Source organism: Salvelinus namaycush, chromosome 4 (assembly GCF_016432855.1).
Source record: "Salvelinus namaycush isolate Seneca chromosome 4, SaNama_1.0, whole genome shotgun sequence".
In the NCBI taxonomy this organism is placed as follows: domain Eukaryota; kingdom Metazoa; phylum Chordata; class Actinopteri; order Salmoniformes; family Salmonidae; genus Salvelinus; species Salvelinus namaycush.
The window spans coordinates 46718652-46735400 of NC_052310.1; the positions used below are offsets into that span (position 1 = coordinate 46718652).

The following is a 16749-nucleotide window of genomic DNA, read 5'->3' on the forward strand; positions in this document are numbered from 1 at the left end:
AACGGTCAGGAAGAATTTTGGACCATTCCTCTTTAAAAAACTGTTTCAGTTAAGCAATATTCTTGTGATGTCTGGTGTGAACCGCTCTCTTGAGGTCATGCCACAGCATCTCAATTGGGTTGAGGTCAGGACTCTCACTGGGACACTCCAGAAGGAGTATTTTCTTCTGTTTAAGCCATTCTGTTGTTGATTTACTTCTGTGTTTTGGGTCGTTGTCCTGTTGCATCACCCAACTTCTGTTGACCTTCAATTGGCGGACAGAGCCTTACATTCTCCTGCAAAAAGTCTTGAAAAACTTGGGACTTTATTTTTCCGTCGATGATAGAAAGCTGTCCAGGCCCTGAAGCAGCAAAGCAGACCCAAACCATGATGCTCCCTCCACCATACTTTACAGTTGAGGTTTTGAAGTTGGTGTGCTGTGCCTTTTTTTCTCCACACATTGTGTTGTGTGTTCCTTCCAAACAACTCAACTTTAGTTTAATCTGTCCACAGAATATTTTGCCAGTAGTGCGTGGAACATCCAGGTGCTCGTTTGCGAACTTCAGACGTGCAGCAATGGTTTTTTTTGGACAGGCTTCTTCCGTGGTGCCCTCCCATTATTGTTTAGTGTGTTACGTATCGTAGACTCGTCAACAGAGATGTTAGAATGTTCCAAAGATTTCTGTAAGTCTTCAATTGATGCTCTAGGATTCTTCTTAACCTCATTGAGCATTCTGCAGAGGACAACATACCTTCTCCCAAGGATAGGCAGACGAGAGGACAATTAAAGGGGAAGCAACAGGTTACCAAACAAATGGACCAAACAAACCAAGGATGCACTATCAAACCTGACATTACACACTTTTTTAAACATGAGATAATACAGTTTAGTGCTTTTAACATAAAATTAAATGACAGCAACCCAGCTGTGCTAAAATACACATACAATGTAAATTACTCCAAGAATAAATGTATCACTTCTTGAGAGGACCCATTGACCCAGTCACCTCTGCTCTATCAAAATAAGAATCCTTTGTACAACTCCTTCGAAATAAAATGCCTGTGCACAATCTATGGTAACAACATCACTCTGCTACATTTGCATACGTATAGTTGCATGCCATGCTGTCAACATTGTTATTTTGCCACAAAGACAATGACATCGATGTGTAAAACAACTCCATGCATAACACTACGAAACACTGGAGACCCTCAGCTATTTTCAGCCATTTACCCAGACCCCTCTCCCTGTCAGCCTCCCATATGTGCCGAGCACTGCCCTGACACTGTGCCACAATGTCACATCCTGTTCATTTACTCATTAATCAAGTGTGCCGTCCAGATTTGTGACAATCCTAATAAACAAGAGAGTAATCAGGGCGAGGAGGAGCTTTCTTGTTCTGTGCCATCAATACAACAGAGCACCACACTGACATGGCTGCCATGGGAACTGAAGCCAGTCCAAACCAGTCCAGACCCACATCTGGGGAACAGGTACTGGAGCAGTATTCAGCGTCACCACAGCAGCTGCTCTCACATCCCACAGAATATCAGAAATCCCTCTGGCACTGTGCTTAGGTGTTAGTCTTCAAACAGAACAGCAAGAAAGCTGGTCATGAACTGGATGTGGGTGTGTTTTTGTTTTCGTTGTTGTCTTAAGGATGACAGAATGGTTAAGGATACCATTAGGGGGGGGGTTGATGAAGATGCATTTGATATGCACACAATAGAACTCTTTTAGTACTCCCATTCCATCATACACCCACATAACTCTCTGTATCCACTCCTCTCCGAGATGACTAGCTCATTTACTGTGGCATCCAATGACTAAACTAATAAACAGAACATATCTGTGCTTTTGAGTCTACCCCAATGATACACACTGATGTCATTCGATCTCAAGTGTTTACAGATTGTCAAGCAATGATGAGACCAGTGTCACTTCAATTACAGTATGAGGTATTTCCAATCAGGCAATGATTAGAACGCTGTAATGCCAGCTGTGTGGTTTGGGTTGGCATACTGCCGTTCCATTACCCCCCCCCCCCCCCCCCCCCCCCCCTCCCCGTGACCCTCCGTGACCCGGTGATGTCACCACAGGCCCAGTTGGACCGGGGGATGAAAGCATCCCTCTCTCCCCATAAACAATAGGCTGACGTCAGGCCACAAGAGCACAGCCAATCCCATAAAACTCCCTTCAACAGTGAAGCAGAGGCCAACTAAGCCACCTCTAGTCCTGACCCATCAGAATCAACATGTCGTCAGACCACAGCGTCAACACACCAGGGCCTTGTTGGGAAGTAAAAAGGAGAGATGGTGTAGCCGGGACTCTGTTGTGGCCTGGAAGAGAATGTTCCTGGGGTTCAGCCTCTAATTAAAGATCTAAAAGGGTCTCTGTCCTTTACTCCTTTAATCTATCACATGAACCATCTACTTCTACCTCTCTCTCCCTCTCTTCATCCCAGTTCATGTCTCACTCCATCACCTCTTGTCATTCCCTCTCCAGCACCTATCTGTCTCTCTCTAACACCCCTTCATTCTCTTCATCTCTTTCCCTGTGTGGTCTCCTTTTCCTTTCGTTGTGTTTCAGTGTTTGTCATCTCCAGCACTCAGGAGCCTCAAAGCCCCACCAACCACTCAACTACCTCTACAACATCCTTTCACTACCTTCCCCTTCAATGAAATCTCAAACATTGTCCCCTTACCCTACCACACCCCCAACCTACAATAAACCCTAAACTTGATCTGTGTCTCTCCACATCCACCCACCCATTGTATAGAATGCACATCAATGGACATTAAAACAGAATGCTGTTTTAACAACAGAGCGAACCAATTCCGAAACATATGAGCCCCGTACAGGGACCGAAGATATGTTTACCCTGACAGAGAATGGGCTCTCTCCTGTCTGTTTGTGCCGTGGTATTGTATCTCCAGGCTTTAGCTCACAGCGTTAAAGGGCTGTGCTGTGGGACTTCAGGGCTGACAGTGCTCTGTCCGACCAGCTGACCTGGAAGACTGATCTGACACGGACACAGCAACAACAGCTGAGATTCGGGGGTCCAGACCGATAATGAGGTCCGTTTGTTGTTTTGTGTCTCAGGAATGCATGAACCCCTGCTGCAATGCCACCACCTGCACCCTGAAGGGAGATGCTGTGTGTGCACACGGACAGTGCTGCGAGGACTGCAGGGTAAGACTGCTCTTTCTGTTTCTATCTTTCTACCTCTCCCAAATGTCTATCCCTCCCTCTTTCTCCGTCCCTCGCACTTTTGCTCTCTCATGATGTCTCTTTCTCTCTCTTTCTCCCTCTTTCCTCCCTGTCGAAGTGACAAAAAGCGTGGAAATCAAATTCTCTGCTCCATTGACATGTTATAAAAGCGAGAGTTTACAGTAAAAAACAAATTGACTTTTAAATCAAGGTGTATTCAAGCACAGGGCCCTCCAGAGTACAAAAAAGATGCCAAACATTTTCAATTTAGTTTGCCCTTCTGATTCCTTTGTCATTGAGGTGTGGGTGTGTGATTATTTGTCTGTCTATGTGTTCTCTCTGCAGCTGAAGCCTGCTGGCACACCGTGTCGAGAATCCAGTAACTCCTGTGATCTGCCAGAGTTCTGTACTGGTGCCAACCCCCACTGCCCTGCCAACGTGTACCTGCATGACGGGCACACCTGCCACAAAGTGGACGGATACTGCTACAACGGCATCTGCCAGACCCACGAGCAGCAGTGCATCACACTATGGGGACCAGGTCAGTAGGACGCCCCCCAGGGGACTGGAAGTCTTGATTGATTTTATTTTTTTGACATTCTTCCATGTTTGGAGAGATCAGATGAATACATCTAACTTTCCTTAACATGTTTCTTGAAGTAGCTAAGGAACAATTAATCCTAGCTTATAAATCAGTTCAATGTCAAGGGAGAGGCCATGCAGCACCTGGACAGAACAAGCTGACAGACATCATGTAAACAATAATTTTGATGAAGACAGGTTCCTCCTCAGTTGACCTGCCTTAACATCTGGAGGTCAGGGGTTACATTTGGCTCATGGGATGCTTTGTTACATCTCTGACTCATCACATCTCGCTCTCTCCCTCTCTCCCTCTCTCTCTTCCCTTCTCACTTCCCCCCCTCTTCTCTCACTCTCTTTCTATCTTCCACTCTCTCTTTCTCCTGCAGGAGCCAAACCTGCCCCGGGGATCTGCTTTGAGAGGGTCAACTCAGCAGGAGATCCTTACGGGAACTGTGGCAAGGACTCCAAAGGATTGTTTGCCAAATGTGAAGCCCGGTAAGACTTAGCAGCTGTTGTGATGTATGTCATGTCTATTGACCTTAAAAGCAAAAAGAGCTGGCTAGAAAGACCAAGGAATAAAACAATGTTGTTTATCTGATTTGGTATTATCAAGAGTGCCAATTGACAATCAGCATGGCACATTATATGGGACAAATAGCCTAGGAAGGAACAATAATTAAAAACACAATTTGGAGATGATATAAGGCAAAATACAGTTTGAAGTATTCATGAACACTTTATACTATTCATGTCGGCTAATTGTTCTTGGATCTCTAATCAAGCATTTGTTAATTGATGTAATTGCTTTAATGACTGGAGGACTGAGGGAGTCATTAAGGTGAGACAAAGGCTGTCTAGTTGTCTTTCATCTTTGGTTACAATTACACACCATCTCTCACATGTCAGAGATTGTCAGTGTTTAACTTTATGCCTTGTCATGTGTGTGTGTGTGTGTGTGTGTGTGTGTGTGTGGTGTGTGTGGTGTGTGTGTGTGTGTGTGTGTGTGTGTGTGTGTGTGTGTGTGTGTGTGTGTGTGTGTGTGTGTGTGTGCGTGCGTGCGTGCGTGCGTGCGTGCGTGCGTGCGTGCGTGCGTGCGTGCGTGCGTACGTGCGTACGTGTGCGTGTGTGTGTGTGCATATGTGGGTTGTTTTTTTTACACAGAGACGCAAAGTGTGGTAAAATTCAGTGTCAAGGAGGGGCCAACCGGCCTGTGATTGGCACCAATGCCGTCTCCATAGAAACCAACATCCCTCTTCAGGAAGGAGGGAGAATCCTGTGTCGGGGGACGCACGTCTACCTGGGTGATGACATGCCTGACCCTGGACTGGTTCTGGCTGGCACCACGTGTGGAGAGGGCATGGTGAGGGCACTCTGTAGGGCGCTGCACCTGTTATCAAGCAGAACTAGAGTGAGACTGTAGCCACCAGTGGTGGGGATGCTAATGCCAAGGCTTGTATTTAGCCCAATTCCAAACCATTCACTTACTGTCATCACTGGGATCATTTGAATTGGGTCTCTTACGAAAGAACAGAGAATGGAATAGATAGCAGTTCTCGGAAGATAGACTTTCCATTCAATAGCTAACATCACATTTGGAGTACTACAGTACTTCACATTTGATAAATCATTTATTCAATGTGACTCTTTCTCTGTTCCATAGATGTGTCTAAATCGTCAGTGCCAGAATGTCAGTGTGTTTGGTGTGCACCAATGTTCTGGGAAGTGCAGCGGACGAGGGGTGAGTACTCCGTGTTGGAGGGTATCATTTTATGTTGCGTATCTAGAATGCGGTGACTTATTTCCCTATGTTAGCTTAACACTGTTGTCATATCAATATTATTAACGCATCACAGCATCTTGTTGACCTCAACATTGCCACACAGTAGAGTAGTACAGTAGGCATTTTACTACACAGAGCGCCAATCTAGTTATCGTAGTTGTAGTTAACTCACCGCCCGTGAGTTATGGCAGCTACCTCGATGCTTTTACAATCAATCTTCATCTCTCCAGATGGTTTAAATCAATCCCATCTAATGGCATCATTTATGTTCTGCTTAAAGTGCCATCCATCATCTTTTGGCATAGAGAAGGCAGGCCAAGCAGCAGTAGAAAATACTAGCAAGTAGCTATAGTCTGGAAGCATCAAACTGCACTAGTCAAAATGCTCACTGCTGTATTAGTACTGCAAAGAGAAGCCTTTTATGTTGTATTTACTTTGTTGTTTAGTTGAATGAATGAATGAATGAATGAATGAATGAATGAATGAATGAATGAATGAATGAAAAGCAGGACCCTGGGCCAGATTTTCTTACTGTGGCTGGCTTTTGAACCTCTGCATGGCTGCCCCACCTTTAACAGAGGTGAATATAAAACACAGAATCAAAGCTGGAGTAAGAAATTGCCCTAGTCTACCTTAATAATAATGTTTAATTACTTCTTTTAAGTTTTATTTGACATTTAATTGGATGATGTATGATCCAGTCATTCGTTAAGAACAGGTGGAACTAGGTGGTTGATGTCACCCCTATTACTAACTACACATTAGTGTCTTTATTTATCTAAATTGCACATTATATATTGACTATATTCAGACCATAGAATTAGGAATTAGAATACTAGAATGGATGTGAACCTTCTTATGATGGTCCAAAGGTCAGCCATGTTGGTCAGAGTTGGTCAACCATGGTTTGCCACTGTTGTCATAGGATATTGTTTAAAACAATGAATGTGAATGATTCATCTTCACTGTATGTGTGTTAGCTAGCTAGCCAGACATTTTTGTGGAATAATTACATAATTTAAAAAAAATTAACTGCCAATATGCCAACATTCCATTCAATCAATGATGTCGATCCACAGCCATACAAAGTCTCAAATCAGTTGATGATAGGACTTATATTTTAGGTTGACTATAATTCCATTACATTATTTCTGATACATCACATGCTGAACTTTTATTCTCCTGCGTAAGTAAAAACAGGAAATGCATCACCTATGCCTCTACTGCCGTTAATTCAAATTAGACTGGTTTTGGATTTCTCGCTGACCAAGATGGCTGCCATTTTCACCCCATTATGGAACATAGCCCCTCTAGTAATTTAATACGATCTCTATGATTTCAAACCCACATGATGTCACAACCTTAACCAACCCAAGACTTTAAATAAATCCAGAGCCAGTATGCATCTCCATATGTGGCTCTGTGTAGATGTCATTCTGTATAACGTTATATGTGAATTAGTGTGTTTGCAAGGGTACTGTACAGTACATTGTGGCATAATCCTATCACATCTTTAGAGCTCCCCTCAGGGGTTCTTATGTGTCCTTAAGTCTTGACCTGACCACCCCTGGCCCCAAACACTCCACATACATAAGGGAGTGTCAGTCACTCTGAGGCAGACAGGGAAAGTTCTTCCCAGTTCGGGGCCAGATCCGATCTGGAGCGATCCCAGCCACAGGCCTCCCTGCAGCTGACAGCTGGACTCCATTATCCCTCCAGGGAATCTTGTTGGATCCTTTTCCCGCTCGGAAAACTGTGTTTTGGGATGGGCTCTCCCCTGCACATGTTTTCTCCATCATGTTTGACACTGCATAGTCTATGGTGCCCGCCACATGAAAACTGATGGGTCTGATGGAACGAGTGTATGGTTTATTTGTAGAAGTAATTCAAGCATTTCAGATGTGGGCTGGAGTCCTATTTTCATCTCTCTCTTTTCTGAGGAATTGCAGGCCTGTGGGCCAGATGAATGCATCTCTCGTATGTCATGTGTGTCATAGGCAAGTACGATGCGTTCTGGTAGCTTATAAAGTGCGTAAAATAAGTCATGCATACTTGCCATATCCCATGGATCCTTGCCATATAGTCTCTCACTATTGTGTGTCGAATGATCCCTAGAGCCTAGAGGCCTACACACAAGTCTTCCTGTACTCTGACCAGTATCTATTGGTAGAACACAAGGTATGGACAGTATTGTATTGTACAGGTAAAGATGTGTCAACTGACTATTAACCAGCATGCGTTGGGATTCTAGATGTGTAACAACAAGAAGAACTGCCATTGTGAGGAGCACTGGGCCCCTCCCTTCTGTGAGAGGGCGGGGTTTGGAGGCAGCCTCGACAGCGGCCCAATGAGACTGTCAGGTACAGTACACTCCGTCCTCTTTATACTTCACTATCTGCACCCTGTGTTCCACTAACCTGGGCGGAGTAAGAGAGTTAGTTTGGGATAATAATCAGGGTAACACCTTTAGCTGTACTTTCATAACCTGCTCACAGCAAGTTGAAGCTCTACTAAGCTCTCCAAACTTGCAGACGGATCTACCTCAGTCACCTATTCACCCTAGCTACACACAACTCATTACAACTAGACACGTACAACGTTCCCTGTCTGGTTGTTCAAGAGCGGAAGGAAATAATCATGTAAATAATGTCAAATGTACTAAAACCCTGCTGTGGCTTCTATTAACACTCTTTGTCTGTCTTGTTTGTGCCGTGCTGTAGATGTGCGTGTGTGTGTATTAATGTGCGTGTTGTCGTATGTGACGTCAGCTGACAGCAGGGGGGTTGCCGTGGCGATCCTGGCCACCCTCCTCAGCCTGATGGGTGCTGGGTTCCTGGTATTTCTCAAGAGGAAGACTCTGGTCCGTCTGCTCTTCACCAACAAGAAGACCACCATGGATAAACTGAGGTACAGTAGAACACCTCCTCCCACACCTGTGTTTCATCTTATGTTCTGGATATCAAGACAGAATACTTTTATAGAGATGCTTTCGTGTAGAGACGATTATCTTGTAGAAATGACAGAGATATTGTTTCTAATATGCATTATGGTCCCATGGTCTCTCTCTGGTGATTTGATGTGTTCACAGCGATAGTAACCTTGTGACTCCACTAACCATGTGAGAGGATGAGGCATAGTCCAGCACATAGTCCTCACAATGCACGTGGGCCTTGTGTACAGAAGAAGGCCTGTTACTGTGTGTCTCAAAGCTGCAGATTTTTAAGAAATGTAGAATAGTAGTTAGTAGAAGACTAGTATAGTAGTTGGAATGTTACCTCTCTGTCTTCGTAGGTCTGTTGGGTCCACCAGAGCAACCAGCCCCAGCCAGACTCAGTCCATGTACAGTTCACAACGCAAATCCCCAGCCAAGCCTCCAGGTGCCAGCGTATACAAGGTGGGTCTCTTTCTGCTGCTGAGTTAATGGGCAGCTGATTTTCCCTGATAGTCACTTTAGTAGAACACAGACTGTTTGTTACACGTGAGGGAGCTGGAGTTTTTCGCCCCCAACCTTCCCTTATGATCAATTGATTAGTATGGTTCACTTATAGGCCTACACAATGGAAGATGTAACAAGTACACTTTGCATTGTATAAAAGATGGATGTAGGGAGAACTAAAATGTGTGTTAGCAAAGAAGTATTACAAACTAACTGCTGACAAACTATCGGTCACACACCATTGGATTTCTAATGCAATCATACTGTATCAAAACCACAGCACCACAACAGGGAATCAACTTAGTCTGAGACTTGCCATGCTTATCTGAACCTATTCATTCCAGACTTATTGTCAAAACAAGTTGACGGCTAAGCGTATAATTGATTTAGTCTCAGCGTCTTTTTCTTGAAGAAATATTAATGAGGCCACAGTATTGCTGGCAGAAGGCTGAAGAAACTTTGATTGAGAAGCCGCACCATTTAAATGAAATGGTGATCATGGTGCAGTATTATTATAGGGCTGTATAATGGTTCTGCCTGAGATAAGTGTGTACTGTGTCCCTTTGTGTACAGGGACACAGGAGAAAAGAGTTGGTGGAGTCGAGAGTAAGAGGCAAATTGGGGTGGACTTGTTTTAGAATTGATAAACATGTGTGTGTGTGTGTGTGCGCGTGTGTGTGCGTGTGCACGTGTGTGTGTGTGTGCGCGTGTGTGTGTGCGGGCGTGTGTGTGTGTGCGGGCGTGTGTGTGTGTGTGTGTGTGTGCGCATTCAAACATCCACAGTTGATTCCCATGGAGAACAGCTGGAGTGTATCATTGTGGTCAGAGTTCAGGAGTTAAGGGTTTGCTGGCTTGGCCAGGAAGGATGCTTAACCCAGTTCCATCTCCAACACCAGTATCGTCTCCTCTAGTGAACGTGACTCTGGCTCCTCAGCAGTATTCAGTCTACCTGCTGTTTACTGTTTGTTCTGGCAGTCACGGTTCCCCCTGTCCAGATTTCCAGCAGACTCTCTGCAGGTTGCCTGGCGTAGCGTAGCTACAGGCCAGGCCAGTTCAGCCAGTCTATCCATCTCCGGTGCAATTAGATTTATTCTTGAGGACTAACAGCAGTTCTGGACAGGCAATCTGGTGCTGGCTTTGACCTTTTCAGTGTGTTAGATTCACTTACTATGTTTTCTGTTATTGACTGCCTGTGAAACGTGTTAATTCATAGTAATAGTACATCCATGACAGAGAACATGGGTATAGTTTTACCCTAGGTTCTCCTAGCTGTATCCAGCTACTGTACATAGGTCACAGGGGTTTGAAATGATTGTTTGGGAGACTCTAACAGGAAATAAGATAAATGATCTGAGGAGGAGCAGAGGGAGGAGAACATAATAGCTCAAGCCCTGACCGAAAACCCAAACTAACAGCTCTCTCTTCTCTACCTCCCTTCCCCTCCATATCCCCTCCCCCTCTCTCCATCCTCACAGCCATCCCACCGGAGTTTGGAGCCTCTCCTTCCTTCACACAGTTTACATTCCCACAGCTTACGACGGTTGCCCAACTACCAGCCCATCCACATCAGCCACCCCATGCCTGTCTCCCTGAGTGTGGGACAGCAACCTCTGCCCCCAGTCCCACCCCACCACAGGGCCCTGCCGGCCCACACTGCCCTCTCCCCACCGCGGGCACCACCCTGCCACAGCCTGCCCAGACAGCAGCCCTACAGGATGGACCAGGTTAGTAGTCACTGTTCTGCCATGCCATCCGCTATGACTACAAATATCCAATGTATTTTCTGTAGGGCTGCACAATTAATCGAATGCACAACGAAATCGCAATATTGACATGTGCAATATCCATATCTCAAGAGATTCATATCACATGCAATACTTTGAAATGTCACTCAGCTGCGTGTAATGTTTGTTTTTATAGTTTACTCATTCAAGTAGCGCAGTTCTTCCTCCTCGCTGTTAGATTTGCTATAAGTTTAGATGCTGTTCTGTTAGGTCAAATGCAGTCAACAGATTGTTCCAAACAAGAAAGACACTGCGTTCCACTTTGCTTTTTAATATAAATCATTCTATTTCTAGGATTCCATCAGTTCACCCAAGTGTTTTGATCTATATCGCAAGTAAAATCGAAATCGCAATATTTTGTAAGAAAATTGCAATTACATTTTTTGCCCATATCGTGCTGCCCTAATTCCCCTTTTGGGGATTTCTTTGGAAATTGATCTTGCTGGAAACAACATAGTAAAAAGTAGATATATTAAAACACCTACCTTGGGTCCCAATAAACATATTATTACACAATGGATAAGTTATGGACCATGCATACTAAATAGTGTAACTATAACCACTGGAAGGCATAGCTAAATAACTTAAATGAATGTGTTTGCTCAACTTGTCTCATATGTTCATTCAGCTAGAAATTATTATTTGAGAAAATAAAGGCTTAACTAAAAAAGGCTGTGCAACTGGTTATACACAAACACACACACACACAGTGCTTTTAACATACAATGTTTTCAACTGACATATTTGACACCCGTTAGCATACAGTACATGAATACATTGTGCATGTCCATTTATACAGTAACTTTTATTCAACATGTCCTCTCAACGTTTTGGTTCACAGCATTCCGATCTTCCTGCCATAATGTCTGTGTCTATTATCAGTTCATCTGACTGGTCTCTCATCCTGGATTTAATTGACTTATTTCAGCAATGTAAGGGTTTTCTGATGTTGGTGGGGCATATTTACTCTGTTTTAATTTTACTCCTTAATCACTATGATATATTTTTTTTAAATGTACTTGATTGTACTTTTAACAGAGCTGAGATTTACTTTGAAGTGCAAAGTGTAGTAATACAGGTGAAATCAGTTATTGACACAGACATGGTGGCGTAGCAGGAAGATCGGTATGCTGTGAACCTAGAGGTTGTGAGTTCAAATCCTAGGTGAGGACATGTTGAATAATAATTACTGTCCAAATTAACATGCACAAAAGAATAATGTGTGTCAAATATGAAAACATGGTATGTCAAAAGCACTGTTTGTGGGTGTGTAACTAGTTCCACAGCCTTTTTAGTTTAGATGGCCAAATAAAATGTTTTTTGTTGAAGGAACATTTGAGACTAGTTGAGCAAACACATCATTTTAAGTTGCCTGAATTTTTGCTTAAGTTTTCTCAAGTTGGCGCTAAGTCTGGGCCAACAACATTTTTTTAAAGTTCAGGTAACACTTGAGTAGTTGAGTAAACAAACAAATGCTGTGGAACCAGTTACAAACAACTAGATTTTTTTTCCCCGTGTGCACTTTATCCTTTAAGTTGTTCTCCACAAATCCTGTTTTGTGCTGAGCCAGCAGGGCTGTGTCTCTAGAGTATGTAAATCAATCTGTCTGCACAGGGCTCACGCAGGCAGGTGATCTGTATGCGTAGAGCACCATGTCAGATGTCCATGGCTTTATGAGGTGCAGAGTGCACTGGCAGATGCACGTCATTGTAAGAAAAAAAGGAAGACATTAACTTTGAGATGTTACTATTCTCTCTGGTGTATAAAGCACATAACTACTCCCAGATGTAAGGGAAGAGCATGTACGAGATGGAGAGAGACAGATATAGATCCAATGCATCCCCTTCTCCTGAGAAAGTCTCTGTTGAGGTGTGGCAACAGATGGATCACATATGTGAGAATGGAGTGTGTAGCAGCCTAGCATAGTTCAGTTCCCCATGGTAAAAACAAACACAACAAACAAGGACGGTATATGTATGTTGTGTTTTTTTCTACAATTGTAAGGCAACTTTGGGTCCTTGAAAAGCGCTACATACAGTGCCTTCGGAAAGTATTCCCACCGCTTGACTTTTTTACACATTTTATTACGTTTATTACATTAATCCTCAGCAATATACACACAATACCCCATAATGACAAAGCGAAAACAGGTTTTTAGAAATGCCTTATTTACATAAGTATTCAAACCCTTTGCCTAGGTGCATCCTGCTTCCATTGATCATCCTTGAGATGTTTCTACAACTTGATTGGTCCTACAGTTGACAGTGCATGTCAGTGCAAAAAAAGCCATGAGTTCGAAGTAATTGTCCATAGAGCTCCGAGACAGGATTGTGTCGAGGCACAGATCTGGGGAAGGGTACCAAAAAAATTATGCAGCATTGAAAGTCCCCAAGAACACAGTGGCCTCCATCATTCTTAAATGGAAGAAGTTTGGAACCACCAAGACTCTTCCTAGAGCTGGCCGTCCAGCCAAACTGAGCAATCGGGGGACAAGGGCCTTGGTCAGGGAGGTGACCAAGAACCCGATGGTCACTCTGATAGAGTTCCTCTGTGGAGATGGGAGAACCTTCCAGAAGGACAACCATCTCTGCAGCACTCCATCAATCAGGCCTTTATGGTAGAGTGGGCAGATGGAAGCCACTCCTCAGTAAAAGGCACATGCCAGCCCACTTGGCTGTCAAAAGGCACCTAAAGACTCTCAGACCATGAGAAACAAGATTCTCTGGTCTGATGAAACCAAGATGGAACTGTTATGCCTGAATGCCAAGCATCACGTCTGAAGGAAACCTGGCACCATCCCTATGGTAAAGCATGTTGGTGGCAGCATCATGCTGATGGGATGTTTTTCAGCGGCAGAGACTGGGAGACTTGTCAGGATCGAGGCAACGATGAAAGGAGTAAAGTACAGAGAGGTCCTTGATGAAAACTTGCTCCAGAGTGCTCAGGACCTCATACTGAGGCGAAGGTTCACCTTCCAACAGGACAACGACCCTAGCACACAGCCAAGACAACACAGGAGTGGCTTCAGAACAAGTCTCTGAATTTCCTTGAGTGGCCCAGCCAGAGCCCAGCCAGAGCCCGGACATAAAATAGCTGTGCAGCAACGCTCCCCATCCAACCTGACAGAGCTTGAGAGGAGCTGCAAAGAAGAATGGGAGAAACTCCCCAAATACAGGTGTGCCAAGCTTGTAGTGTCATACTCAAGAAGACTTGAGGCTGTAATCACTGGCAAAGGTGCTTCAACAAAGTACTGAGTAAAGGGTCTGAATACTTATGTAAATTATTAGCAAAAATTTCAAAAAAACTGTTTTTGCTTTGTCATTATGGGATATTGTGTGTAAATCGATGAGGGGAAAAAACGATTTAATACATTTTAGAATAAGGCTGTAATCTTATAAAATGTGGAAAAAGTCAAGGGGTCTGAATACTTTCCGAAGGCACTGTAAGTCCCATTTATCATTACTATTATTATTATTATTATTATTACTCAGGCTCTCTTGTACATATTTATCTTTGAAACAAAACTTTAAAAATTATGAAATTCAAACTCGTGAGCTGTATATTTATGTAGTACCTACAACCCAAATGTCCACTATGCTATCTAACTGCCCTAGGGTTGTCAGCATGGTCTAAATCAGGTTTCACAGTTCAGGCAAAAAGATACATCTTGACTTAGGAGATCTGCTGAGGGGCACAGTTGGTGTTGAATGTGGGGGTCCATATTATGTTATATGGTGTCCAAGGTGACGTCTCATCTACATAGACTCCTGCAGTAGTGGAGTATCTGGTCCAGCACTACCCCCGCTGTGTGGGATTCATTCTCCATCTACCCACCACAGAGAGGTTGACACACAACACTTGAGGTATTAGATGCCCTTAACAACAGATCTAGTATCAGATTACCCTACCCCTTAACTATCAGAGAGAGGAAAACCTATCTGATGCAGGATGAGTGGTTAGAGGCACTTCTACTTACTGGGAGCCACACCAGGCTGGAGAGAAGGCTTCAATCTGATTAGGTCTTTATTTCAACCTCTGTGGCGCCTCTGGTTTAACTGCATCAGGAGACGATTCAGCTGCCATCCCCAGGAGGTGATCTTATTCTTTGAGTTTAGCGTTTCGAAAGGCAAATTGAAGCAACAAACAGACCGCTGTTTCACAAGAAGTGGTCTCCACTGTTTGTCCTAATACAATTTAACTGAGTCCAAGTCACAAGATGTGGTTTAAGCTACAAAACATTAACACTAGTACTGTAGACTCAGTCAAATGTGTTTTTGTGGGGGCAGTCATATCTGGTCTAAGAGCTTGATCGACTACAACAGAGTAGCCACTAATGATGACATCACTGGGGATGGCCATTCATAACTGATTTGTTAAATGACACGTCATGTCTTCAGGTGCTGTTACAACCCCACTTCTCTACCTACCACACTATGCCATGCCTACCTACCGCTGCCATGTATGCATGGTCAAACCACTCACATAATGGAATAATAATCTTTCACATCAGGGGGTCACAGTTATTCAAGCATGGTTGATGTAAATCACCTTCTTGCTGATGTGTGAAACATTACAGAGCTGGAAGTCCCAACAAAGTCATCTAGTCCAGGACACACTTTCCGCCCTTGAAGGACAAGCTCATATTTGTTATATAAATTGCATGTTATGGAAGATTCCAGACACTTTTTGGACGATTTCACTTGGTTTCGAGAAACAGACCCCAACCCGCGATATACCTCCTAATGCCCATTCTGCAGTGCCAGGGCACGGATAAAAAGAAAAGCTCCAAAAACACCAAGTATAGTGATGTATGTCATCAGATGTTGTACACATGAAATTGTGTCATTACGAACTTTATCTTCAATGTTACATTCCATTTTGTCAGACTCCAGCGATACTTTTCCATGTGCGAGCATGGGCATGCTTTCTCGTTCCTATTGTGGTGATATGGAACGATGCTGAGACCTCGATTTTTCACTTTGAACAAAAACCAGTGATTGCAAAGTTAAACAAACCCTACAACTCTATGCACATATCTATGTTAAAAACACAAAGTTTGGTAACAGAATGACGGCTCAAACAGCACAAACCGTCATTCTGTTACCACACTTTGCATCTGCATTGTTCTTCAAGTAAATATGTTTTTGTAAAATGTTCAGTGGAAATTGTTCAAAGTCATCCTTGTGCATACAGGTGTATGGTTTGTTTAACTTTGCAATCATAGTTTTTTTTTTTACATTTGAAAGTGATATATTGGAGTCTTGGCATCATTCTGTTACTGTAGAATTGTCTTTAACACTTCATTCTGTTCTCTAAATCCTTTGAATTTGGGTGTTTGCTGTAACTTGGCACATATTTGTGAGTATTGCTCAAGGTTTGTTCCTTTCCTCCTACAAACTGTGCAGAGCAGCTGGGATGCTGCTAGCAGATGTTTGCCATTACCTCTCCCTCCCCATTTTAGATTAGTAACACATGATGGCACCTCATTTAGATAACCTTCCAGAGAGAGTTGCTACGGAGGTGGTGGCTACAGAACAGACAGATACATTATTCTGGTGACACTCCATAACACAGTGCCCTCTAGTGAGGTTTCTGTGCCAACACTACTTTTCAACTTCTGGTTTGTCATTCCTAGGACCGTGAGAAGCCCAGTCCGCCCCAGAAGCCCCTGCCTGCAGACCCTTTGGACAGGCGTGCTTGGGTGGAAAGCAGCACCTCGGTGGTGGGGTTCCGCCTCCCTGGACCCATACCTATCCCCATCCCCACCTTGCCCAGGCCCCTGCTCACCATCCCACAACCAAACAGGTCTGTGCTATGGTGGGCTGGCTGGCAAAAAGTTAATAGCTATATACTGTATGAATGAAAAATGTATGACATTTTTTAAAATCTTTGCTCTGCATGTTTTTTTTTCTCCCTTTTCAGACCTGCACCCATACAATCCCTGAGACTGCCTAAGACTCATCATTTCGACCGCTGA

At 43.8% G+C, this 16749-nt stretch overlaps 1 protein-coding gene across 1 annotated transcript in view; it reads left to right on the top strand.

Moving 5' to 3' along the window:
• LOC120045895 (disintegrin and metalloproteinase domain-containing protein 12-like) overlaps positions 1–16749 on the top strand; it is a 73035-nt gene extending 56286 nt beyond the window's left edge. The window contains exons 11-22 of the mRNA XM_038990824.1: positions 3083–3172; positions 3536–3731; positions 4159–4267; positions 4934–5132; positions 5433–5510; positions 7804–7912; positions 8321–8459; positions 8844–8946; positions 9562–9594; positions 10464–10712; positions 16408–16577; positions 16695–16749. Of these exons, the coding sequence (XP_038846752.1) occupies positions 3083–3172; positions 3536–3731; positions 4159–4267; positions 4934–5132; positions 5433–5510; positions 7804–7912; positions 8321–8459; positions 8844–8946; positions 9562–9594; positions 10464–10712; positions 16408–16577; positions 16695–16749 (1530 nt within the window). The remainder of the gene's footprint in view (positions 1–3082; positions 3173–3535; positions 3732–4158; positions 4268–4933; positions 5133–5432; positions 5511–7803; positions 7913–8320; positions 8460–8843; positions 8947–9561; positions 9595–10463; positions 10713–16407; positions 16578–16694) is intronic.